Source organism: Emydura macquarii, unplaced genomic scaffold, assembly GCF_026122565.2.
Source record: "Emydura macquarii macquarii isolate MOO-44397 ecotype Brisbane River unplaced genomic scaffold, CSIRO-AGI_Emac_v2 contig_1119, whole genome shotgun sequence".
Classification (NCBI taxonomy): domain Eukaryota; kingdom Metazoa; phylum Chordata; order Testudines; family Chelidae; genus Emydura; species Emydura macquarii.
Genome location: NW_027131256.1, coordinates 8,242,607 through 8,267,951, shown reverse-complemented (window position 1 = coordinate 8,267,951; position 25,345 = coordinate 8,242,607). Strand labels below are relative to the sequence as shown.

The 25,345-nt window shown below is 48.8% G+C and overlaps 1 protein-coding gene across 2 annotated transcripts in view; it reads left to right on the top strand.

Annotated features, from left to right (window-relative positions):
- Positions 1–25,345, top strand: part of BOC (BOC cell adhesion associated, oncogene regulated) — a 70,753-nt gene that overhangs the window by 33,805 nt on the left and 11,603 nt on the right. For both annotated transcript variants that reach the window (XM_067546086.1, XM_067546087.1), the window contains exons 2-9: positions 4,591–4,760; positions 5,771–6,049; positions 17,073–17,219; positions 17,572–17,715; positions 18,244–18,537; positions 19,375–19,647; positions 20,241–20,530; positions 25,074–25,236. In XM_067546086.1, the coding sequence (XP_067402187.1) occupies positions 4,676–4,760; positions 5,771–6,049; positions 17,073–17,219; positions 17,572–17,715; positions 18,244–18,537; positions 19,375–19,647; positions 20,241–20,530; positions 25,074–25,236 (1,675 nt within the window). In that variant the 5' untranslated portion in view covers positions 4,591–4,675. The remainder of the gene's footprint in view (positions 1–4,590; positions 4,761–5,770; positions 6,050–17,072; positions 17,220–17,571; positions 17,716–18,243; positions 18,538–19,374; positions 19,648–20,240; positions 20,531–25,073; positions 25,237–25,345) is intronic.

Sequence of the window (25,345 nt, the reverse complement as noted above, 5' to 3'; positions counted from 1 at the left end):
TACCCTTTAATCTGTCAAGTGCCAATTGAATTCATCAGTCTCCATTTTCTGCCCCCTTCACCTCTCTGCTGACATCAGCAATCGGTTTCATAATTGTGTGTGTATGGATGGTCCTAGCTAGGAAGGGTGCTTTGCACATCTGTTTGTTGCCTCAATGCAAAGCTTCTGGGTCGGGGGTTATGGAGGCCTGCAGGAGCATGTGCTGGGGGAAGGATCTCCCAAGAAGCACCTCTTTTTTCCTTCCAGGAATCATTCGTCTCTCTGCCAAAACGATCCACATGGTTAGTTACAATGAGCTAGTCATGTTTGCATTTATTGACATAAGGATATTAATTTTGTGAGTGTAGATATGCTTTAAGCCAATAATTAAAGGTTTACAGTGCAACAGTTGTGTGGGTGAGAAGGTGATACTCTTGGCAGAACGACTCTCTGGTCCAGTACTCCTTGGCTAAGGGGGCATAGGCGGGATGAGGCGGGGAAAGAAAAGTCTTTATCATTTTGTAACTAGTAACCTATGGGAGTTTCCCATGGTTAATAATATTAGGTCTTATATCCTCTGTATGATGCAGTCATTAGACAGTGACTTGACCTAATCTCTCTCTGGTGTCTGCAAAGCATGTATCATGGGGGTATAACTTTGTACATATCAATTTATTATGCATATCTTAATTAGATCCGTTCTGTCTCTGTCCCCAATCTGAGGGTGGCTTTTGCTTTTCCCTACCCTCTCTCATTCCTCTTCCTTCTTGCCATGTTCATCTACCTCAATTACTTATTCTATGTAGGTTCTTATATGGCCCCCGTTCCTGTAGTATCTGAGCGTCTCACAATCTGTATTGCATATATCCTCACAACACTTCTTTGAGGTAGGGGAGTGCCATTACCCCTCATTGTACAGAGTGACTAAGCGACTTACACGAGGCCCCTCAGGAAATCTGTGACAGAACAAGGAATTGAATCTGTGGACTACTGGCTGCCCTTGCTACGGGGTCATCCTTCCTTTCTCAGCTTCTTCGTATGCTGACCATGGTATCATTGGCATTAGCAAAGAAATGGGGTTTACATCTTGGTGTAAATATGGTCCAGCTTCTCTCTGTCTGATCTCCTTTGGGAAGGTGCTGCCCAGGAGGCATAGAGAATCCACAGCCCAGAGAGAATCTCCCCTCTGTCCTAGGGACTGAACCTGGCCTCTCTTGCTGCATCCTCACTGTGGAATGCAGCTGCCTTTGAAAGTCACAGGTATAGTGAGGTAGTCCCTGAGACAGGCAGGCCCTAGCTCATGTATGGCTTTATAGATTGGCCCAGGGCTTTGAGTTCAGCCTGGAAATGAAGAGGGTGCCAGCAAAATGCATGGAGCACTGAAGTGAGATGCTCACAATGACCATGCTAAATGGATTGTAGCTTCTGTGTGACACTCATGTTCACACCTAGGTAGAGAAAGACTTTATCTTTCATAGAGGTAACAAAGGCATGAATCATAGTGGTAAGGTCCTTGCTGGACAGAAAAGGGCACAATGTCCTGACCAGCCTGGTGTATCTGCCCCACCACTGCAATCTGTGGGTGAACACACATGTTCAATAGATCTCAGAACTGTCGCTGGCATACTCCAGAAGTTATAGATAGAATCATAGAATATTAGAGTTGGAAGGGACCTCAGGAGGTCATCTAGTCCAACCCCCTGCTCAAAGCAGGACTAACCTCAACTAAATCATCCCAGCCAGGGACTCTGCACTTGTCCTTGTTGAACCTCATCAGATTTCTTTTTGCCCAATCCTTCAATTTGTCTAGGTCACTCTGTATCCCATCCCTACCTTCCAGATAATGAAGTCCTGTGATAAAATAAAAATCAGTGGGAATTGTGTAATAATCGAAGAGCTTAAATCTGCCCTGAGCAACTCGAGGGCAATGTGAACACACTCCATTGAGCTGGTTTGGCAGTCTGTCCTGTGTAGAGCAGTGTTTCTCAAACTTTTTGATACTAGAGACTGGCTTGCTGCCTTCCTAAACTGTGTCAGGGAGATCTCAAGGACCGGCACCAGCTCGTGGACTGGTCATTGAGAAACACTGTGGTGGAGGACATTGTTGGGACAGAGAAACCGAGTATATTATATAGATACTGATAAATATGGGGGTTGATTCTCATTTATGCTAAGACCTCTTTACACAAACCTGGTAGTGTAAACAAGCCTTAAAGGGGGTGTAAATTGTTTTCAATATAAGATATACATGTATTATAGTTATATCTACTTTAAGGACTCTTTATACTGCTGGAATGACCAAAAGGAGCCACCGCAAAAATGAGAATATATTTATACACCAAATTAATTCAGAGTGATCCCACAGCACACTACATACTATCACCTCACCCACTGCTGAAAAGCAGTCACTCTGAGGTGGAGTGTGGCAGCTGTTTAACAACACACCTCAACACCGCACAATAGTTTAGGATAGGAATTGAAAAAGAATGTCATATACCCATGGAACTCATCCAACTGGAAGGCATCCATATTTTCCATTTGCTATGTATTTATTTATGATGTGTGAACTGGAGGGAGGAAGCCTGGATTGGCTGGTAGGGGTTGCATTCATTAATGGTGCGATCTGCAGAAAAGACCTTTCTTTTGAGTTGCCTGAAGGATACCTTCCACCTCAGTCCTACCCACTTCCCAACCCCCTCCCCCCAAGCAGACCATACACAGATGCACACACCACATTTCTTGGCCTGTAACCACCCTGGAGTTGTAATTCCTTGAGTGTGAAATCTCCAGTCCTAGCTCAGGAATCCCCTCCGTTAGGGATCTGATGTTGCCGGGCTCGTGTCTGAAGCATTCGTGATACAATTTTCTTTTCTTTTCTCTTTAATTGAAATGGATGTGGAAAGGGACTACCGTATGCATGTGATACGCTCAGCATAGGCTGCAGGACAGAGTGATGACCATGGTGTAAAAGTCTGGGGAGGTAGCACTGCTTTGCAGAATCCACACTCCATGAGGATGCCAGTAGTAGTTCGCCAGCTAATAATGCGGCTCTTCTGATGGCAAAAAATGCAGATTTCTTCGATAATAATTGTCTCCCTTGTTGGCCTCCATGATCTCTTCCTTCTTTGGCTTCTCCTCTGACACTGCAAACAAGGGGACCATGGAGCTAGTGTCAGTGATTTTGAAACACTTCTAAGTTGCACAGTTCAGCTGGCAATTTCTTGCACCAAGTTGTACTATAATTAGCACTACTAGTAGAGGACACTCAAAACCCTTGCACATATTGCCACATAATACAGGGGAATGTCTCCTTTCCTTAAATCCTTTGCCATTGGTTGCAGGTAATCCTGATTTGACAGTCAAGGTTTCCCTGAGCAGAGTTGGGTAGAATGCTGTTTGCAACAAAACCTGGACCCACCCTACACTACTTGTTTATTGTGGGCTCGTTCCTAATTCAGATTAGGTTCACCACAAGGTTTGCTGAGGTGTGTGACTCTTGCAAGCAGTGCTGGGATGTTTTGGTTCCAAATTGCGTGACGTTTGCTTCACTGCAAACCTAGCCAGCACCCCGAGTTGTTTGGTGCAACTTTTCTCCTTTCAGTGTTGGATTCCTTCAAACCCGAAACATGCATCAAGTGGGGAAATGTCTATGAATTGGAAACTGGAGACGTAGATCCAGTGATGACATAACAATTTCTCCACCTCGCCTGTGATAAATGCTGTTTCCAAGAAGTGTGTGCGCTTGCAGGGCCCATTCGTTGATTGTTCCCATTTAAACCAAAATGCTGTCGTCTAACCACAGCCAAGGAGGGAGGCAACAGCACTTGGCAAACAAACATCTTAAGCAGCACTTAGCTGGGAATGTTTGTTTTGCTCCTGAAAGAGGTATCCTGTACACTGATAGCCTAGCACAGTGTTTAGTGGGTGTAACTTGACCTGGGGTGTGTGTAGACTTATACAGGGAGCTGAGGATGGCCTCCCTTGGGAGGTTTTGTATGTAACTGAGACTTGAGGTGATGGCTGTCTGGCTGTGTGACCTTGCACAGGTCACTTAGGGCCAGATTTTCAGACGTGTTGAACATGCACCGTTGTAGTTGGAGTCAGTGGACGCTGCTGATGCTCAGTACCCCTGAAAATTGTACCCTTAATCTCTCTGTGCTGGAGTTTCTCGCTCTAGGAAACAATGGTGATAATACACACCTCCAAGGGCTTTTGTGAAGCTTCATTAATGTTTGTGTAGCGCACGGAGTGATTCTTCTGGTGGGAAGTGCTAGAGAAGTATGGTTATTCATAGGCCTCTTATGCCACTTCTGCCCCCATAAGGAGGTTAGTTGGTACTAGAGCAGCGCAGGGCATTGGCCTGCATCCTTCTTCCTGTTGAGTCCGTGTAGGGAGGCAGTAAAATCAGTGGTGCCTACAGTATCCTCCACTTCCCAGGGTGGGGAGTTGGAGAAAGAGGCACCATGCGTATCAACCTCTGTTCACCCGCTCAGGCCTGCAGTCTCAGCCACTCAGTGGGGATTGTGGGCTCCCTCTCTAGAAACTGGGGAAGGCTGGCTGAAGAAAAAGCATCTGAGAATTGTGTGATCATCTGTTGCCTGTCCTCTGCAGGAAGCCACAGGCCCTCCTCAAGTCCACTGAGGCAGCTTATGGGAACCCCGCCTGGGTCCTTCTGCCCCAGGCTGCGCTGCACGGGATGACGACGACACCGGGAAGGAAGAGACCAATGGCTGCCATCACCTGCCTGATCCTAGCAGCTGCTGGTTGCTTTGCTAATTTGGGTGAGTTTTACTCCTTACCCGTTTTTATATCCTGCCTTGAAATAACCGAGGGCCCGTAAGGTCTCCAAGGAATGGACCCTGCTTCCATCTCAAAGGGGTCAGCCCCCTCTACCCCTGCCACACACTGAGGCCACTGCTTCATTCACCCGACAGACAATGCCCACACCTGAAGGGGATCCCTCTTCCCCTCACCTTGTCCAGCCAATGACCAACAACCCATCCTCCCCCGAAGGCCTTTTCCCCTTTTGCAGGGAGTATAGTATCCACTGTCCCGATAGCCATTCCCATACAACCTGTCCCTTCTTGCCATTCCTGGATGGTCGGTGGCAGTGGAGAAGCAGGTAACAGAGGCTGGGGGCTGGATAGAAGTAGTGCAGGAGTTGCATATGTCTAGCTGAGCCAGGGTGAGAGGCTGTCTGGAGGGAATAGCATGTTTCATGAGCAGGCAAAATTTTGGTGGCTTTGGCCCCGTGTAGTCTTTAATCTACCTTTGCTCCAATGCCTGGGCAAGCCTAGCCGGCCTCCTGCTTGCTCTGAACACCCAGTTCCTCTGCATCCTTCTCCTGGAAGCTGAGCAGCTCTCTAAGAGCTCAGGTGTTCCAAAGGATCTGTTACCTGTAAACAGAAATGCTTCTCCATCTCATTCTTAGCCACTGCAGTAGCCTCCATCGTGACCAGAGATAGGGATCTGAACCAGAACTCTGAATCTGAATAACCCAGAGGCTTTGAGATCTGGATCAGAATCATGGCCCCAGCTTTATAATGGACCAGACCAGACCAAACCGAACCCCTGGATCCAAACACACACTCTAAATCCAGAGCTGGACTTTCCAGCATGGAGCTCTCTCTGCTTGAGACTTACTCATTGCACAGTGCCAAGAACGGCTCTGTCTGAGGAGCCGCGAGGGGCACTTGCGGGGCGTGTAGTGTGACAGTGGAGGAGATCTCCCTCTGCTCTTCTGTACGCTGTTGCTCATGTGGCTATCTTGTCCCTCGCACCCACCATGCAGGTGAATCTCTGCAGGTCACAGTCCAGCCTGCTTCCACTGTCCAAAAGTATGGTGGCTTGGTGAGCCTGGGCTGCGTGGTAGAGCCCCCGAGAGTCAACGTTACCTGGAGACTGAATGGGAAGGAGCTGATGGGGTCGGATGAGGTGCTGGGGATCCACATCGAGCTGGGGAAGCTCATCATCACGGCTCTCAACAACCACACCGTGGGCCGCTACCAGTGCATCGCCCGCATGCCTGAGGGAGTCATTGCCAGCGTCCCAGCCACTGTGACATTAGCCAGTGAGTAGCTTTTGTCCTTTGCTGTCCCCTACTCTGCCTTTGACACCTCCCATGGGTTGGGCCTCCATTCGGGGGTCTGGCAGCCTCGGAGACGCAGTGGGGCAGGCTGACCCCACAGTAGCCATGGTGCCAGCAGGCCCACCTTGCTTATGCTGGGATCCCCAGTCTGATCTCAGGCTTAGGGAGCAGTCCCTTGACCTGGGCTGTTTTATAGCGGCATTGATACAGCTGCCTGCCCTGCTCCACCTTCACAACAGGCAAAGCGATCCTTGTATGTGATAGAGTGCAATTCCGTACCATGATACCGCCTAAGAGTAACCACGTAAACCAATGAATAACCGTGATATTGTAGTATTTGCCTGTACCTATGTCTTCCCTTGAGGGAGACTGAGTGATTAATAGTTCTCCATCTGCCTGGCTCTCTTGCTGTGCCTCACTGTATCGCTCTTTGGCTTTTCTGAGACGCCTAGGTATCACCACGGCATCTGACTTCTTGGTTGAGCATATCAACAACAAAAAAACTCTCCCCGAATCTCTCTCTGCACCCTGCAGTTGCAGGGCGAGTACCGCTATGGGACACTGCAAGCCACATCACCTCCTGGGTGGTGTGATCTACTAGTCAATGTGTGTTACGTGTTCCAACCCTGTACCCAGTCCACAGAGGATGTGAGTCTGGTAAAGCTCTCACCTAAGGGGCTGCGCTCTTTAGCTCAGACTGTAGTAGCTCTGCTTTTGCTTCTGGAGGTGCCTGATTCAGTTCCTTGCATGTCAGCCATATTAGCAAGATCTCAAAAGCTGTCCCGTCTTCTGTCACATGGAAGATTTAAGTTCCCCCACAGAAGGAGGGGTAAAGAAGGAGATAAAGGAAGGGCAGAATTAAATAACCCATACAACCCGAACAAGTACTCAGAAGAACTGAAGAGAGGCTTTCGGATTGCCTCCTTCAGATTAAAAGGAAACTTTTCTCTTCCCCGCTGGAGATGGAAAGGGATAGGAGGAGTGCTACTGTATTGTTCAGAGAGGCTGTGCTTGCATGCAGCCATGAGAGGTGGGCGTCCTGACTCTTTGAGCTTCTCTCATGTGGTGGGGGAAGTACTCATTTCCTGGGGGGAGAGGGCGTGATCATATTCAGATGCCTTTTGTATCAAGACTTGTATCTTTAAGGGGGGCTTTGAGTTGCCCTGTTCCCATTAGTGTGTCTAATATTATGTTGGGGTATGCTCTCCGTTCCGGGGGTGGGGGGGTGTATCCCACCCATGCTGGAGCATTATTTGTATGGAGGCCCATGTCTTGTATCAGGGATGCTTATTGGGGGCACACTTGGACTGGGGAGGCCTGGGATCCTGGAGCCACGTTAATTTTGGCCCATGTGTCACGTTGGGGGCCTCAGGGTATATCTCCTCCCTGGGGACTGCGCTTACATTTGAGTGCGTCTTGTGTCATAGATTCCAAGGCTAGAAGGGACGTTGTGATCATTTAAGTCTGACTTCCTGTTTAACTCCATAGAGCTTCCCCAAAATAACCCCACAGCGGATCTTTTAGAAAAACTTCGAAGCTTGATTTTAAAAAATGGCCAGGGATGGAAAGCCCACCACGAAGCTTAGTAATTGTGGTGAGGAACACATCTGAGACAGCGGCTCTTGTGTCAGGCTGGGATCTACACCCAGGTCAGAGAGAGGGTTGGGTGAGGGGTGCATCACGACGGGGGCAACACACTCATTTTGGGGAACCTCCTGGGCAGGGGAGGCACTCAGGTTGGCATCCTGCAGCCACACCTACCTGCGAGTGCACCTTGTAGTGAGATGGGGACGTGGTCCCCTTGAGATGCTGACACTGGGGGTGGGGGTGTTGAGGGGTCAGGGCGTGTCTGAGAGGAGAACGCCATTATCTGTAATAGCCAACGCACAGAGCTCCCTCGTAAACTCCCTCAATTGGTCCTGGGAGGAGGCCAGGAGGGAGCTGGGGAAGGGGATGTGACTAAGAAATTGAAGGAGAGAAGATGTTTGTGCAAAACAGGGGCTGGTTTTGTTTTAAAGCCAAGAACTATTGGCTTGTCATCGAGACATTAATCAGAAGTGAAATGTTTAGGCCGGGCTGGGGAGGAGGAGGAGAGGGAGACTGGAGTGGAACAGCAGCCCTTGCGCTCCGAGGCCGGTTGGGAGGGGGCTGTCATTGGGTTGAAGCCATCGGGGGATTTGGCCTGTTCTTTGCACTTAGATTAAGTTTCGGAGAGCGCATTCCAGAGCAGAATGGGGGCTGTGTTTTGCCGGTGGGCTGACACAGGAGGGGAGCGGAGAGGTGGATGGAATTACCAAGGGCATGGTTTGCATTTAGGAGGGATGAGGAGAGCTGTGCGCCGTAGTACAGCAGTTGGCTTCCAGGCCTCCCCAGTGTTCTCTCAAATGTCGTTGCTTGGACAAAGCCATGGTTGTTCAGTCTACCTGGGTGCTGTGTTTCCCCCTCCAGCTCTGGTGACTGAGGGGAGACAGGCATCCTTTGCAGAGGCCGTAATCGAGCTGCTAGTGTGCAGGAAGGCCGAACCACCCTCCCTTAGACAGACTCAGGTATAGTAGTGGGGCTCCAGAAGTTGGCCTGGTGTTGATTCAGGCCCATGTATGCTCCATCCCTGCCCTCACCCCCCACTCCCCAAGTCAGACAGAAGTTGGGGTGAATCGTTATGCCTGGGGCTTCCAGTTAGCATGGGCCTGCCAGTGTGACTGGCTGCTATTAACTGCATTTACAGGGCCTGACACAAGGTATACAGATCAGGTAGATAAATGGTCCTTAGCCTGGGCCACTGAGCTGAAATCAGGGAAGGGGAAGATGAATGAGACCTCCTCGTCCCCACAAGTGTCTTGCCACTGAGAGGAACTAGGAGGACTTGTCGGGTTGCAGAAGGAGGGTGAGGGCTTACTGGGCTTTGTTCCCACCACCAGAGGGAAGGTTGTTATTGCCATTGAATGGGTCTTGTGAACTGATGGAGAAGGTGGGTTAAATGAGTGAGAGACAGTAACCTATCATGGAGCCCTCTGTGCTGCAGGGCTTGTTCCCTGAGAGCCCATGTCTTCTTCCCACACCGTTGAGTTTCAGCGCCTTACAGGGAAGCTGCTGGGCCTGCTGGATCATCTTGGCACATGGCTAAGTGGGGAGCTCCCACCATGATCCCCTCTGTCTTTGGGCAGAAGGAGCCATGAGAGTGGACAGAGTGAATCCCACTGGGGTCAGAGGGAACTTGGGGAGCCATGGAACAGATCGCACCTTGGGAAGAGCCATGGGTGGAAGGGGGAGAAGATGGAACTGAGGGTGGGACATGAGCGAGACAAGCAAGGAACAGCGTTTTTCAGCGTGTGACTTTGTTTCGGGGGGATCTGGGCTTACAGGAGAGTTTGCTGCTGTACATTCTGGTGAGCTTCAGCTTGTTTCTTTCTCACCTCTTTAGAAGAAACACTGCACGGCCTCCAGTGCCCTGCTTAGAGAGAGTATCCTGGGCCATGTTTTTGGCATGTGGGCAACTGTGGTTTATCCTTGGGATGGATGCTTGCCTCTCTGCTGCCTCTGAGGCAGTGGGGCCAATTAGCGTGCCTGAGCCAATTTCTAATCAAGCTGCCTCAGAGGAGTGGTTGAGACTAGCCTGCGGTAGAGAGAAACCTGGCTCTTGTTTTATAGCCCTCAGGAAGGGAGGGATGTGGAGTTCTTAAAGCAACAGAAGAAGGATCCCTTCTACCATTTTCGATCCCTGCTACCGTGTTCACCTCAAGTCTTTAGACATGGTACAGATGCTTTCTGGGTGGATGTGGTTGGAGTGCTAGAAGGGCAACCTTTTGAAACTGGAGTGACCCCCCCTACACACACACCAGCTCAGTGCATAGAACAGATGGTAGTGACTTTGATCGCTACCAGCCCATGTTGCGTTGGAACAGGAGATCTAGAGGTGAGAGGCTCCATATCCCATTCCCAATCCCTTGGGTGGTTCCATATCCTAGCCCTTATATTGAGAGTGATTGAAATCCGGGCCAGACTAAATGGGACAGTGCATAGTCACAGTGGGCGAAGGATGGGATGAGACTCTTTAAAGGCTGCCTAGCTTTAAAAATATATATATATATATATATATAATGCACAGCCCTGGGCATATGAATATAGTCTGTTGTTTCTCGTTGCCATCACACCTAGCTCTCTGTTCCAAGCTCCTTTTTTCTAGTAGCCTCCTTAGGATGACGTGCACACTGCACTAAGCAGCTGTGACTCCCCTAGACCGCTTTGGGAGGGACAACCACGGTGGTACAAGTTGTATATGTCGGTGGAGATCATCAGGACCCCTATCCAGCAAAAGACTTTAAGCACATGTTGAACTTTAAGCATGCCACTAGCCCGGCGGAAGCCAGTGGGACTGCTTGCATGCTTTAACTGAAACGGGCTTTGCTGGATGAGAGCAAGGGGGTGGAAGTGGCAATACAATGGAACTTGCACTATTCGATGGGCACCCAAAATGTGTGTAACACATGAAAAGACTGAGGAGTGGGCTGTAGTGGGAAAAGCCACTAACACAAAGGTGTAAGATAAGGTAAGCCCTTCTCTGATTAAGCTTTCAGCCACACCGTCCCCCGCACTCCCCGGGTCTAACACAGTGCTGGTGGAAGCTAGAGCAGCTTAAGGTGACTTCAACTGGAGTCGCACCAACCCACGTCAGGGTTGAATTAGATCCCCGCTGAATACCAAACGCAGACTAGTGGCAATGACATGCCTGTTGAATGCCAGATCAATGCATGCTGAACTACTTGGCTACTTGCTCTCCTTTTCTTACCATCTTAGGGACTGATGCCTAACTTACCCCACTCCCTTCCCTCCCCCTCCTCCCCTTCCCCCGGACAAGCATTTGTGGGAGGTGAGGAATGCACTAAACTGGGTTTTTCTCCTTGTCAATCACCTGTCGCAAGGGAAGAGGAGACAGGGGAGAGCATTTTTTTTAAATGTTGTTATTTTTTTGGAGGGAACATACATATTGGAAACGTTCTAGGACCAGAGAGGGTCATTCTTTCATGCCCTTTCAGCTTCTATAAATGAAGGTAGCAGAGCAGCCCTCAGCATTGGCTGAGCACATGGGAGCAAGCCGGGTGTTGTTGCAAAGTACCAGTGGGCAGTGACCCCTGCCGTAGGGCATGTTTGGGGTCCCTTAGGAATTTGCAGCTGTCTTCTGAAGAGAAACCCATTCATTTTCCTGCTGTCTGGGCCTCCCATCTGATGACTCCCCTGGCGCAATGGAGGGGGCACTTCAGCTCCATCTTGAAAAAGCATTTGCTCACTGGGCTCGCCTCCTCCAAAGGTCTCTTGCTACAAGGCATGGGGTGGCGTGGGGAGGGGGAATGAAAACACAGGTGGCTCTTCTGGAGTCTGTCACCAGGAAGGAGGGGCGTCTGCAGCAGAGACGTGGCGTGTTGGTTGCGATGTGTCACGTAGCCAGGCTTGGGATGTGGTGTGGGAGTTGGGTGTTTGGAGGGGCGCTGGGAGAGATGAGGGAGGGGTTATGGGGACAGGACGGGCTGATGAAGGGCATCTGTGCATCTGACCACTCATGCTGGGGGGAGATTGTGAGAGGCCAGACGTGCGTGAAGGAGCTGGGGAGAATGGGACTGTGCATGTGTCGAGCCATGGCGCTCTGAGAGGACTGTGCTACTCCTCACATGGAGACCAACAACCGGGACGCAGCTTGGTGCAGGAGGAGAGCTCTAATCCTGTGGGGCCCTGACAGCGAAAACGGGGTTTAGTGAGGAATAACTTCCCCCCCCGCTTTGTGCTGGAGGAGCCTCAGTCCCTGCCATTTCCTGCTCTCAGAGGCCCAGCCTCCCTCCGTGACCCTTCTCCACTCCTGATGGGAAGGCAGTAGGGAAGGCTCATGCCTTTGGGGCCTGTATTTTTTAGCGCCTCGTGGTCTCCCGATCTGAGCTGCCCAGTCTATGGACTTGCCTTGCCCCCTTGCTGTAGTACTGGAGGGCCTTAGAAGGGCTCTACAACTGGTCCTAGGATGATTCTTTGCCCTGCCCATCGCTGCGCTGGCAGGGGACACGTGCGCACCCATGCACAGATGGACACAGTTGCTGGCTTTCAGCCTCTGTCCACAGCCCCCCCTAAACGGAATGAGAGCTGCCCCTGGCTTTCTTAAAACCGTGGGGCTCACCCGTCCCCAGTGCCCTCCATCCAATGGGCTCAAAGCCCTTCACGGGCACTGATGTGTTGGGTCCTCACAGCTCCCCTGTGAATTTAAGGTTAAAGTCCCGATGGGCAAACACGTGAGGAGGGGACTAGAGCAATGGCAGGGTCTAGCATGGGATTTGGGGACAGGGAAGCTGGAGAGGCAGGTAGGAGCTGGCTGGGTGTGGGGAGCAGAGCCAAGTGCAGATGGTCAGCGAGTGCAAGGGAGAAGCTGTCTACAGCTGAGGCTTCAGCTGGTCTCAAAACCCCCCCATTTCACCTGCCTGCCGCAGGGAGTCCTTGGGGGTCCCTCTAGCTCACATGACACCCCCAAGGCCAGGTCAGGTGGATGCAGTAGTGCTGGCATTGTCTTTGTAGCAGCATCTCAGCCCAGATAGGACCACGCCACCCCTCTGCTTGCCAGACCCGTTCGTACGTAGGCTGCGAGCGCGCATGCACATCCCGGGGGAGGTAGGCTTGAACTCCACAGGCCTGGGGAGAAGCCACTCACAAATGCAACAAAACATTATTTGTGGGGGATGGTCATTTAGGGCATTAAACTTTCGAATAACCAGTAGTCAAAACATACTCTGTGTCCCTTGCTTTACGTTCCTTATCTTTCCCTTCTCTTCTTCCCACTCTTCTTTCTCTGCTCCCCATCACCTCCCCTATCTCTGCTCTTGGCTGTCTCCACTCCCACCCAATTCTTCACCCTCCGCTCCATTTGACTCCTCCAGAGACCAGGCTGGTTGGCTGAGAGATGCAGGAAGGAAGAGGCTGGGGGTCTCCCTCTTCCCTGGACAGGCAGAGTAGCAGCTGTGATATCAAAGGGCGGCACTCAAGGAGGTTTGTGGGTGGATGGCCCTACCCATGCTGGCCCATCTGACCGTCCTTTGGCTCTGCACCCTCCCGTGCACTAGAGAGCGAGCCCCATTTTGCAGATGAGGCAAATGAAGCCCTGAAAAGCAAAGTGACTCACTGTAGGTTGCACACCGAGTGGGTGGCACAAGCCCTGATTCCGAGATCTTTGTATTAACCTCAGGGCCATCCTTCCCCTCTATACCCCCAGCTCAATGTCTTCTAACAGCAGAAGTCTCGCTGTTATTTTCCACGTCCTAAAGAACTATGTTCCCTGGTGGACTGCTCTGCATCTGAGGTGTTGGTCTGTTCTTTCTCCTAGCTCACTGGCTCCTGGGCCTCTCCTGTCTTCTCTTTTGGGTCTCTCTGTGTTCATGTAAATCCCTGCCAACACTGCTGGAGCCTGTGCCTTGGCTCTGAGATCCTAATTTGGCTGTGATTAATTCGGACCACCAGGATGCACATTAATTTTTCTGATGCTCGTTTATATTCTGTTGATCAGAGAAGTATGTGTGATATGGAGAGGCAGAATTCTGGTTCTCTCCTTTTCTCTGCCCCCTCCCGTTTCTGTGTCTCTTACTGTTTTATCCCTTGATCAAATGTAAGAGGAGAAAACACCCAGCACCCTTCCCCTCCCCGAGGGTAACATTCATTTTCAGAGAAAGAAAATGTGCTGCATGTTAAGAGTTAACCTTCATCTGGCTTTAATACTCAGTGGAAACATGGCTCCCCTTCTCAGCTTGTCTTAAAGAATTAATCACATTTCTGAAGTTCAATCTTATTCCTGCTTTTTATTATTATTATTTTTAATTGAACGATGCCAAGAAATTCTTGAAGTATTTAGCATGTTCGCTGCAAATCATTTTTATGACATTGCTAAACCTCTCCTCCTCTTTTCAACTTCCTCCCTCCCCCTTCTCGGATCTGGGCACTAGAACGGTCTCCAAACAACAGGCCTGACAACGAATAAGTTTTACATTTGGGGAGGTTTCTCAGCATGTTGCCAAGGAAGCTGTTTTTTATTTAAAATTAAAAAGAATCTTGCTTTAATCAGAAAGTCTGTTCTGAGAAATTTCATGTCACTTTTCCATGACTGTGGGTGGGAGAAGCTTGGAGCCAGTCGTCTTTGCTATTGGAGAGCTGGTATAAATCCCAGAGAACGAAAACACATTTTTCCACTCTCCCGGTCTGCCAAGGGAAGGTCATGTGTAGTCTGCGATCCACGAGCTCTTCTGATCCCGGCTCTCTGAGCTGCCTGAGGCTACGAGGATCGTGTATGTGTAATGGCCCCAAGGAACACAATAATTGTGTTTTGTTATAATGGCACGCTGGGACATCATGCTTTGAAGCGGCGATGTGGTCTCATTTCAATGCAGTGTCACGCCACTCTGAAGATGTGTGTCAATGCTAGTTCGTGCTATGGAAATGGCAACTTTAAGTATTGTTGCAATGTCATAGCACATTGCTGGAAGGTGATGAAGATGCAGGGTCATCGAAACACAATGCCTTTGCTTATTTGACCTAGTGTCCCCATGCAAAGACATAGCATCACCCCAGAGCTGGAGCTGCAACCAAATACCTGAAATAAATGTTAATATCTTTCACGTCCTGTGAGCTGGGCTTGCAGGACACAGGAAAGACTTGCAAACGTTTGTTAGAAGAGCCCTGTTCTAGTTTAGCTGCAGTCGGTAAGAGCATGCTTTCTAAACATTGGTTGATTTCATCCACACTGGCTGGTCAAACTTGTCAGGAACCAGGATAGCTAGAACTTTGTGTAAAGCACATTCAGACAGATGGTTCCCAAACTTGGTTTAAGGGCTATAGTAGATGCATCTGCCTGCCCTGTAAGTGAGCTGAGATATAAACCCCATACTCTGCATTGGCCCCCAATGCTACTATGCACATATAGGATACAAGAGCATGTGCACTAGGAATGGGTTTGGAAATAGGTGTCCTGGGTTTATTTCCGTTTGTCTTTGATGTTGTGGGGTTGGCAATCCTGCCACTTCCAATCTGGGACTGGAATTGTGTTAGACTCAGCTGTGTTTGCTGCTCTCAGCTGCTGGGTGGCTGGCGTAGGCCTGAAGCGCTATCCGACTCAGGCCATTTTGCCTTGGTATCTACTCTGATTCTTCTGAGTAGTATTAAAGAATATGTAGAGATATTCCTGCCCTCCACACTCACCCCCAACGGAAGCAAAGTGTAGAGGGTTCATACAAACCGATCGAGCCCTGAAGTCTTGATACAGAGACATTTCCGTCGCCAGGCAATGGCACAGCTGTCATGCCTCTAAGGTCACTAAGCTTTTCCAAGAGGGGCCAGCTGTGTAGGGTGTGTGTGTGGGGGGAGATGGGGGGGGGGGGGGGAGCAGGTTCTGATGAGAAAGGATCAGTCAGCTTATAAATACTAGCAGAGAGTCCTGGCAATGTTTCCATTATGGCCTCTAACTCTTTGCCTCATGCGGAGTTGGTTGAGAAGTGCAGCTGGAGGAATGTAGACAGCAAGGGAGAAGGAAGGTGGAGGACTGGGCTGCTGGGTGGGGGGTATGTGGGGGGGGAAGGTCTGTCAAAACATTCTCTCCTAATGGATTTCTCAAATGTACCAGAAGGCAGGCACAGGCAGGTGTCACGTCAAATGCCTTCCCTTATGAAACCCGATCTTTCCCTCTTGGTCTGGTATTCTCATTCTCTCTTCAAGGCCCCCTCTGTTGGATTTTTAGCCCCCAGGAATGTGGCGTGAGTTCAGGCTCTGGTATGGGTAACTGGTTTAGCAGACAAAAGAAGCTTGCCAAAGTCCGCTTCTTAGCCAGTCTATAGAGACTTTCTCCCTCTCCTGTATCTTTAAAACTCATTCTAATTTGTGTGTGCATTTAAAGACCAATATTCCCTTCTGTTTTTTTTCTGTGACCTCCATCCCCTCCAACGTCTCCCCAAACAAACTGGGGTGGGAGAGCCTTAGGACACAATAATAATTTACAGTGTTTGACTGTCGAGCATTTGACTTGCGCAAGAACTCACTGTGCAGAGATACTTACTGTACAGGCAACGGAAAAGTTTGAAGTAGTGGTTGATATTAATTCTTCTCCATTTGCTTCTGAATCAAATCTTTCAAGTCTTCAAGTTGAGTCTTTCACCATTGTGGGCGCAGTTCTTCCCTCAGGTACACCCTAGCAGTTCCTGGTGAAGTCAGTAGGAGCAGTGAATGCATAATTCGGGGTAGAACTGAATCGACAGGAGGCAGATCTGGGCAGCAAATATTGTTACCCATTTCCAACACCTTCCATCAGAGGATCTCAAAACCCCTCACAGACATTAATGAATTAATCCTCACAACCACCCCTCCCCCCGATGTGGCATCTCGGGTATATCATTATCCCCACTTTCTAATTCAAGAAGATCCACACCCGCCTATCAGGAGGGGATGTCATTTTCTAACCATACCTGTATTTCAGGTGTTCAGGTAAAGTCAAAGGGTCAGGATGTAATCCTCTCTTCTGTATTACTTTGAACCTTCAATGGTGGTTGTCGTTTCTGGGTAGCAGGGCTACAGTTATGCTTGAAATGGCACTTACTTTTGAACCTCAATTTTCAGTTGCTCGATAAGACCACAATCAAATGGGCCCTGACTCCAAACCTGAGGTGATAAAGGTCATACAAAAGCAAGATAGAATTTTCACACCAAAAACAAGATCCAGAGCGTGACTAGCTTTGTGCACAGAGCCAACCTCATCTGTATGGACGTTCAAGTCCAGACCTGCTCCATAAGTGTCTCAGGCAGCTGAATAGGATAGAAGGGCCCAATGTTCATTATATGCATTGCCTTGTTCCCCAGTGTGTGCTTTATTCCAGTTTTGGTATTTAGCTGAATTAAAAGTTTACATACTGAATATACCTTAGGTTGCTGGGTTTCTTACTCCCTTCCATTAGCTCCGGAATTTCCCACTCCACTGCTAAGACTGTTACTGTCCTCTTAACAGAGCTCAAAGACTTCAAATTTGATGGCCAGCATGTGATAGAAGTGGATGAGGGGAATACAGCTGTGATTGCATGTGACCTGCCCGAAAGCCACCCGAAAGCCCAGGTGCGCTACAGTGTGAAACAAGAATGGCTGGAGGCCTCCAGAGGTGAGCTGCATTCAGGGAGGGGGGGGATGGGTCCCTTCTTCTTTGCTTGCTACCCAGTGCTTCTGTCCCACCGAGCTCTGTCATGTCTCCTGTACTTGTGAGTCTTTAACTTCCCAGGGGGTCCATTCATCCCCCTCCTCACCGAAGCAATTCTCTCCTTACCCCAATTCTGAGACCAAATCAATTGATTTCCAGGAGAACTGCTTGTGATGTTGATTCGTCCAGCTCTCTTTCCCTCCTCTTTGCCCACCTTCTTGTGTCCCGGGCATGTTTGGAATCGACTCCTGAGATGTTATCTGGCTGGTAGAATAGCTCCTCACAAAGAAATGTCCTCTCCTCTTTTCCCTTACAGACAACTACCTGATCATGCCATCTGGGAACCTTCAGATAGTCAATGCCAGCCAGGAAGATGAAGGAACTTACAAGTGTGCTGCCTACAACCCCGTGACCCAGGAAGTGAAAACCTCTGTCTCCAGTGACAGGCTCCGTGTGCGACGTAAGATGCCCCCCCTTTAAAACTTTGGGTTCCTGGCCTCCAAGCCATCCCCTCTTTGCATGTGCGACATTATCCTTGGCATCTCTTGACTGTTGAGTGTTCACTGGTGTTCTGTTGTTATAGCTTTATGTATGGACTGCCCGCATTAGCTCCTGGAAAACTGCCTTAGTAGCAGATGGTAGAAGCCTGTAGTTTTAGCTGTAAAAGGTCAAGAGGTCTGTTCTCTGTGCTGTGTGTGAATGCGCATGTGGCTGCCCCTGGAATTGTTACATTCTCTGAGGAGCATTTAGTCTCTGGTGACCTGGGACCAAAGGTCTGAACTCTACTGCTCGACTGTGTCCTCGGCACACTGGGCCCTTAAGAACTACCTAGTGGCTCAGTCTTCGTGGTGCGTCCATCTATCCCATTATCTGGAGGAAGCAAGCGTTTTTGGGGTGCCATGGCCCCAGGGCAGTGCTCAGTATTAAGTACCTTTCCCATGTGTAGGTGCCGTGTTGTCTGATTCTTTGTCTGCTCCCACCTCACCAGGCTCCACAGCGGAGGCGGCGCGGATAATCTATCCCCCGGAGGCTCAGACCATCATTGTCACCAAAGGTCAAAGCCTCATCCTGGAATGTGTGGCGAGTGGGATCCCACCTCCCCGGGTCACCTGGGCCAAGAATGGCTCCAGTATTTCTGGCTACAACAAGACCCGCTTCCTGCTCAGCAACCTGCTGATCGATGCCACCAGCGAGGAAGACTCCGGGACCTACAGCTGCACGGCTGACAATGGGGTGGGCGAGGCCGGGGCGGCGTTCATATTCTATAACGTTCAGGTGTTTGGTGAGTACTGCTGAAACTTTCCTCCCCTCTCCCCAGCCAGAGCCTGGGCTTTCTCCCAGCACCTGTTTCAGGGAGAAATATCCCCCCACCTCATTATAATGTGAAGTGAACCCATCCTCCTTGCTGGTGTCTTTAGCTCCAGTGTTAGTGTGAGGTGATGGATTTGCCCTGACGACCCCATCACCTGCCCCCTTCAACCTACAGATCCCATTGTGAGCTGGAGGTGGGGGACTCCCCATTATTTATATGTCTGTCTGAGGGGTTCTCCATAGCACCCATTAGCATAGTATCTAGTGCTACCCAGGTACATTTAAATCCGCATGCCAAGGACCCTAATGGACTTCACAGAGTTTTTTGCTCTTTTCCCCTCCGTGGCTAAGGAGGCTCCATTTGAGGGAAGAACATTTAGGAAGAGAAGTCCCAGTTAATTCTGCAAAGCAGTTTTACCCTTCTGACAGGCGTTGGCTGGGACTGGAACGGGTTGATTTGAGCCAGCTGTGTTTCATCCAGGAACTGGTCTTTTGTGGGCCCTGGGACACCCTTGTAGTGGCATTGGTGAAAAATGGGATATGCAGCTGTGTGTCATGGACGTATTGTTGATGCTGGACGTGTGGCATCTCACCACTGCTCCGAGTGGTCTGGTGTGGACACTGGAGAGGAAGGGTGACGGGGTGGATCCCTGTGGAGCCCCAGTGAGGAGATGGGGACCTTTCTTGGTTGAGGCTCAGTTTTCCAACCCCTGCTAGAATGGAACGACCAGTGCAGAGTCATGGTAGTGCTGTGCTCTCTTCTAGAGCTTAAAGCAAGTTGTTGTTTCATGGTTTTTTTGCCCTACAGAACCTCCCGAGGTCACCATGGAGCTGTCCCAGCAGATCATCCCCTGGGGTCAGAGTGCAAAGTTCACCTGCGAGGTGCGGGGGAACCCCCAGCCCTCCGTCATGTGGCTGCGCAACGCCGTGCCTCTCTCCTCCAACCACCGGTTCCGGCTATCCCGTAAGGCCCTACGGGTGGTGAGTGTGGGGCCTGAGGATGACGGGATGTATCAGTGCATGGCGGAGAATGAAGTTGGCAGCGCACAAGCCATGGTGCACCTGAGGACCGCCCAGCCCGGTGAGTCTTCAGTAAAGTTCACAAGTCGTCTTTCCGCAGACGTCGGTGCTTTCATTCCAGGGGCTCGTGTAAAAATAAGTTACTGGGGTAGGAAAGGGCTGTCACCTCCTTTCTCTCCCGCTTGCATTTCAGCTGCCCTGCTCTTCTAGCAGCTTAACCCCAAATTGCTAGGGCATCTCCAGCTGGCTCCTCACACAGGGATCTCCTGGTAGGAGCTGGCTGTGTTACAATGAGTGCCACTTGTCTCCTTGGAGTTTTATCATAGCAGGATGGTCTGTCTGTAGTAAGAGGCGCTACGGAGCTATAGGAAGCTGCCTTCTCTGCACTCAACCCTCCCCCCCGCAACCTCCAGTGTCCATGTGCCCCGTTGTTGTTGTGGGAGAGATGGAGGGGTGTTATAGGCAGATGCGATGGAGGACCCCAGTTCAGAGTGACGCGGTTCCTCTAAGGTTCCTGGCACCAGGGCTAGCAGGGAGGGACAATTTTCATTGCTCCCCAGGAGAATTGAGGTAGCTCCTCACTATGTGTGCATTCACTGGTGATGTAAAGTGGCATTTGTTCTGTCTGCCCTCCGCCCCCAACTCTTATTTCAGGAGCAACTATCAAGCCGTGGCGAGAGTCCAGGCCGGGCTCAGCCCAGTCCCCAACGCCACCTGCCGGTGGCAAGGCTCCGAAGGAGGGAGCCACGCTGCAAAGTCCTACCCCTACCACGCTGGCAGCACCTCTCCAGTGCACGACGAACAGAGGGCAGGCGTCTCCAGCCGAGGCACCCGTCATCCTCAGTTCTCCCAGGACGTCCAAGACGGACTGCTACGAGCTGGTGTGGAGACCGCGGCATGACGGCAGGGCCCCCATCCTTTACTACATTGTGAAGCATCGCAAGGTACCACCAAGCATGCTGCTTCCATGTTTCCATCGCTAACGTACCGTAGGTGACTGTCCTGAGCAATTAACTCCCAGTGCATTCCGAGTGCAGCCACTCACCCCCCACGGGTGCCCTCGCTCATCCTTGCCATCAGATGCACCTTACCCGGGGCATTTGGTTTCTTCCTGCTTTTGTTGCAGGGATGTCCTGAAACTGATCGATCCAGTGATCTTTAGCAAAGGTGGAATGGGATAGCAGGTCTCTGAGGTTTCCTTACAAGCATAAAAAGCAGAACATGTATTGTTTTCAGTCTAGATTACTTTAATTTCCAGTTAAGGAAAATAACAAAGAAAGAACAAATATGAAGTCTCTAGGGAAGAGCACACATTGATTCACTCTGTAACATCCTGTGTCTGAGCCAAATCACGCACTGGCAACTTCCATGTAACGCCAGAGAGGACTCCTTTGTAGCTCCTTGGTGCTATGGTAATACAAACAATAAATAATAACGTAAAGGTGCAAAATGCTGGAAACAAAATTACAGTTCCTTTCCATTTGCAAAAGCCAACAATTTTAAATGCATCCACCCCACTCCCGCACTGACTAATGGTGCTGGTCAACAAATAGCAAGCCTGGGACACAATGGGATTGCTGTTCTGACAGGTACGGTAGCTGTCCTAATAATCCTAAATCTTCAGGGAAAGTATCTGCTTTTCTGGGCTTTCTCCTGGAAGCTAATACATGACAAGATAGTGAGTGCACAACTTACCGCGTACTGTGGAATGAACCGTTATTGCTCTGGTAACCATCCTTATCATGCTTCAGGGATTAACCCCTTGTAATGTCATCAATGTCTTTGACCAAATTAATCACTAATGATGCTCAGGCTGGTGTGAATCACTGCTGGGATTTTCAGACTGAAAGGCTAGAGAAAAATTTCCACCACTTGCACCCCGTGATGTTATTTTAACACATCGGATTCTAAGTGTTAGTTAATATTCAGAATGATGAACCCCCCATTTTCACCATGAAACACAACACGTGCAAAATGCAAATGTACGTGTTCTTTATGTTTATGCGAGTTCAAATTTGGGCCATAAATTTCAGTAGTGCCCCAGGGTTGGGAGGCTTCACTTTTTGGGGTGTCAGAAACTGCAAACCTCAAAATCCAACAGCCACTTGAAAATGTTGGAACGCTGTCAAGATAAAAATTCTACTTTTTTTTTTTTTAATTAATTTAAAAAGTCTTTTCTATTTCTAATAAGTTAGAATATTGGGGGTATTTTTTGTTTACTTGTTGCATTTCCTTCATGGACAGAGAACCAATGTAGATGTCAGGTTCTAACGCACTCCAGTTCTGTGGTGTTTGGATTGCCAATCATTGCAGAGGAAGGATTTCAATTAAAAAAAAAAATACATACACACACACACACATCTTCCCAGAACTGGTTAATTTCATGAAACGGTTTCTAGTATAAGGTTTTATAACCTCTGAGAACATCCTTGTTTTGTTTTGTTCCTCCCTTCCCCCTCCCCACCCACCCCCAAAGAAAACTTAAATCTGGGACTTAAACTAACAATGTCTTTTAAACACTAATTTAAAATAAAGATGTGAGATGTCAACGGAAGATCTAATAGAGAAGGGGATAGAACCACTGGATCTTTGAGTCCGTCCATCTGCAGGGACAAGATGCAGCCCCCAAACAACGTATCATGTAACGAAACCAGTTCTGAGTGTGATCTTAGCTTATGGGCTGCAGTTTGTTCTTGTCTTGTTTGTTTTTTCAGTGCTTCACCTGGAAGGTCTTCAGGGCCGAGAAGGTTGCCAAGGGTCGCTGCAGTTTGCACTAACACGTTTTCAGTGTAGTCCAAATTCTCAGTTGGAGACTCTTTCTTGTGCCTCTTAGGTCCCTACATAGCCCCATTAACCCTTAAATTGCTGTCCTTTCTATGACTGCCAACCCAATGGATGTTTAGAATTAGGTTTTGTAAAGATGAAGGTTTAATTAAAACTAATATGAACAGAAATATTTGGGTGTAGGTGGCAGCAGAGGAGTTATTTCAATTTTAAAAAATGTGTGTATGAGAGAGAGCGCAAGAGAGCGCGCACACGATCTACAATGTTGGAAATCCATATATGTCAGCACTGCACTAACCTAAGATTTGATTCTCAGACATGCTGAATACCTGCAGTTCCCCTTGACTTCAGTTGGATTTGTGTGTGCTGAGTACCTTTTGCAATCAGGCCATTTCGGGTATGATAGTAAAACTGACCAGTCAGCTGAAGAAAGTGCAAAAAGTAAATAAACAGCACAAACAGTGAAAGGCAAATAAGATTGTAAAGATTCTTTCTGTTGTGCTAACTTCAGCTGCTATGAATGATATAGGAGCTTTTACAAACAGCATGTGATTTACATGTAGACAGTGTCCACCCACCTTTATCCATGCGAAAGACATGGGAGCAACTATTCTACTGTCCTACAGCCTACGGGAAGACAGATCCTACACCGTTGTTATCTCTATTTTTAATATTCTTCTCTGCACCCACCCCAGCTCCTGCTTTCTTGAATGTAACAGTCCTTTGGGACCTCTCCCTGGCCTCACAATCCCACAGACTCTGTAATAAAAATAAAACAGGGTAGACGTTAATCCGTCAGTGTCAAACACTCAGAGAAGATAAATTACATTGCAGAGCCTTGGCATTTCCGTTTAATCACATTGCCTTGCTCTGCCAATGCTCCTCTCCATACAGGGTCACTTCGGTGTCCCGCCTGCGTGCCTGAAAAATATTATCCTTGCAGTTGCAGTTTCCCCTCTTTTGGTGGGCAGGAAGGAGACGAGGAAGGCCCTACCCTCTTTTTTTTTTTTTTTTTTTTTTTTTTTCTGGTGTGGGGCATCTAGACCTGGCTGTTCAATTACACTGAAAGATGAAGCTGTGTTGCGAAATGCTTTGGAGGCCATTTCCATAAAGAAAGCTATGTTAAACGAACATTAAGGTTGCACAGTTAAGTGCTCAAAAACCAGGAAATACCAGAGATCAGGTCACATCCTTAACTCCACCCCCTTGTTCCTATATGTCTCGATTCAGTGTTAAACTAGAGGGTCACATGTTCTCATATAATGCAATATAGTTTTAAACAGCACTGACTCTTTTTGCCCCATCCTAGGCAGGATGAGAACATCTCTTCTTAGCCATAGGGTGTTTCCAAGGAGTCTAAGGAACTTAGGCACCCAACTCCCATTGAATTTCATTTGACAAACCCAAGTCTTAAAATGCCCTTGTGCAAACAGTGTTGTTTTGTAACACTGGAGCTGACCTGGCTCTCCTGGCTTCCTTGTTGTGAGGCAATCAGCCAGAGAGTATGCAGCACTGGAAGGTGGAGTTAAAATCCCACTTCCTCTGCTGGGTGTATTCCATTGAATAACACTGAGTCCTTGTTAATATGCACTCCCTCCTGCACTAGCAGGGCAGGTGATTTTAAAGTTCCAGGACAGTAATTGTTACTTGTTAGGTGCAGAGCCAGCAGGGGGCAGTCCGCATTTCACACAGTGTAAGGGGAAATTCTTGCATGGTATTTGATTTCCTTTTAATTTCTTGATAACCGAATAACAGATGTAAAGAGCTATATCCAGATATTTGATATCTGAAGGTTTATGGTCATGGGGTAATGGCTCATTGACACTAAACAGAATGGATTGTGACCTACAAGGAGGTAGCCAAACACTTCAGCATGGAGGGGCTGATCAGCTTTAAAAAAACAAAAAACGTAGGCAACTCGCACTGCAGGAAATAGATGATTGTGGGTAAAATCCTATTTTGAAAAGTGATTTAGAAACTTAGGAGCCTAAAACTCACAGAAAGTCCATGTGACCTAGGCTCCTAAGTCATTTAGACACTTTTGAAAATTGTACCCTTTGCGTTTCAGTGGAAGCCTGCCCACAGCAAATATAAATGGCACTGGTTATGTTTGTCCAGACACACACAGCAAGCAGACCCTTTACATCAGAATGACCTTAATTTTATAGTAAGTGAAATATCAAAGGGAGAAAGAACAAAAGTGAAGTCACCATGAGGGAGTACACTGTGTGCGCGCACACACATGCAATCTGACAGTCTGTGCTGAGTTGAACATAAAATGGCAGACAGAAAAGAGTCCTTGGAGATGTAAAGGTACAGTACTTGGGAAAGAAATGCATAACCATCATTACACAGCTAATTACCCTACAGTACCTGTTAAGGTGGGGTGAGACTAGAGGGAGGATAAGCAGTAGCAAGGAGTGAACTTCAGTGAAAGCTTAGGAGTTCAGAAAAGTATCCCAAACACTTGGAGGCTTATCCTAGACACATCTGAACCTCTGAGCTTTGCAGAAGTGGGCTGGAAAATTGCATTCCTTTAAAGAAAGCCAAACAATGCTGGGAGAGAGAAGTGAGACAAACCTTTTTCAGACGTTGCAGGCTTCATTTCAAGTTTTGACCAAAAGTTCAAGTTCAGCCTAAAAGTAAACCAAAGCACCGCTCCCCCCAGGCCAGTGACCCCTGTGCTTGTTACTTGTTCTTCAGCAGGTTATGAACTCTTCAGCCAACTGGACGGTCAGGGACATCCCTGCATCTCAGCACCGCCTGATCCTGACCAAGCTGGATCCTGGGAGCTTGTATGAAGTGGAGATGGCAGCTTATAACTGTGCAGGGGAGGGACAGACGGCCATGGTGACCTTCAGGACTGGTAAAGGTCAAATCTTTCCCTACATGCTTTGGTTTAACTCCCTGAAGTACCATCTTCCGGCCCTTGAGAGCAGGCACCACTCTGGAGTTAGCCTCTCTACCTTGTACCC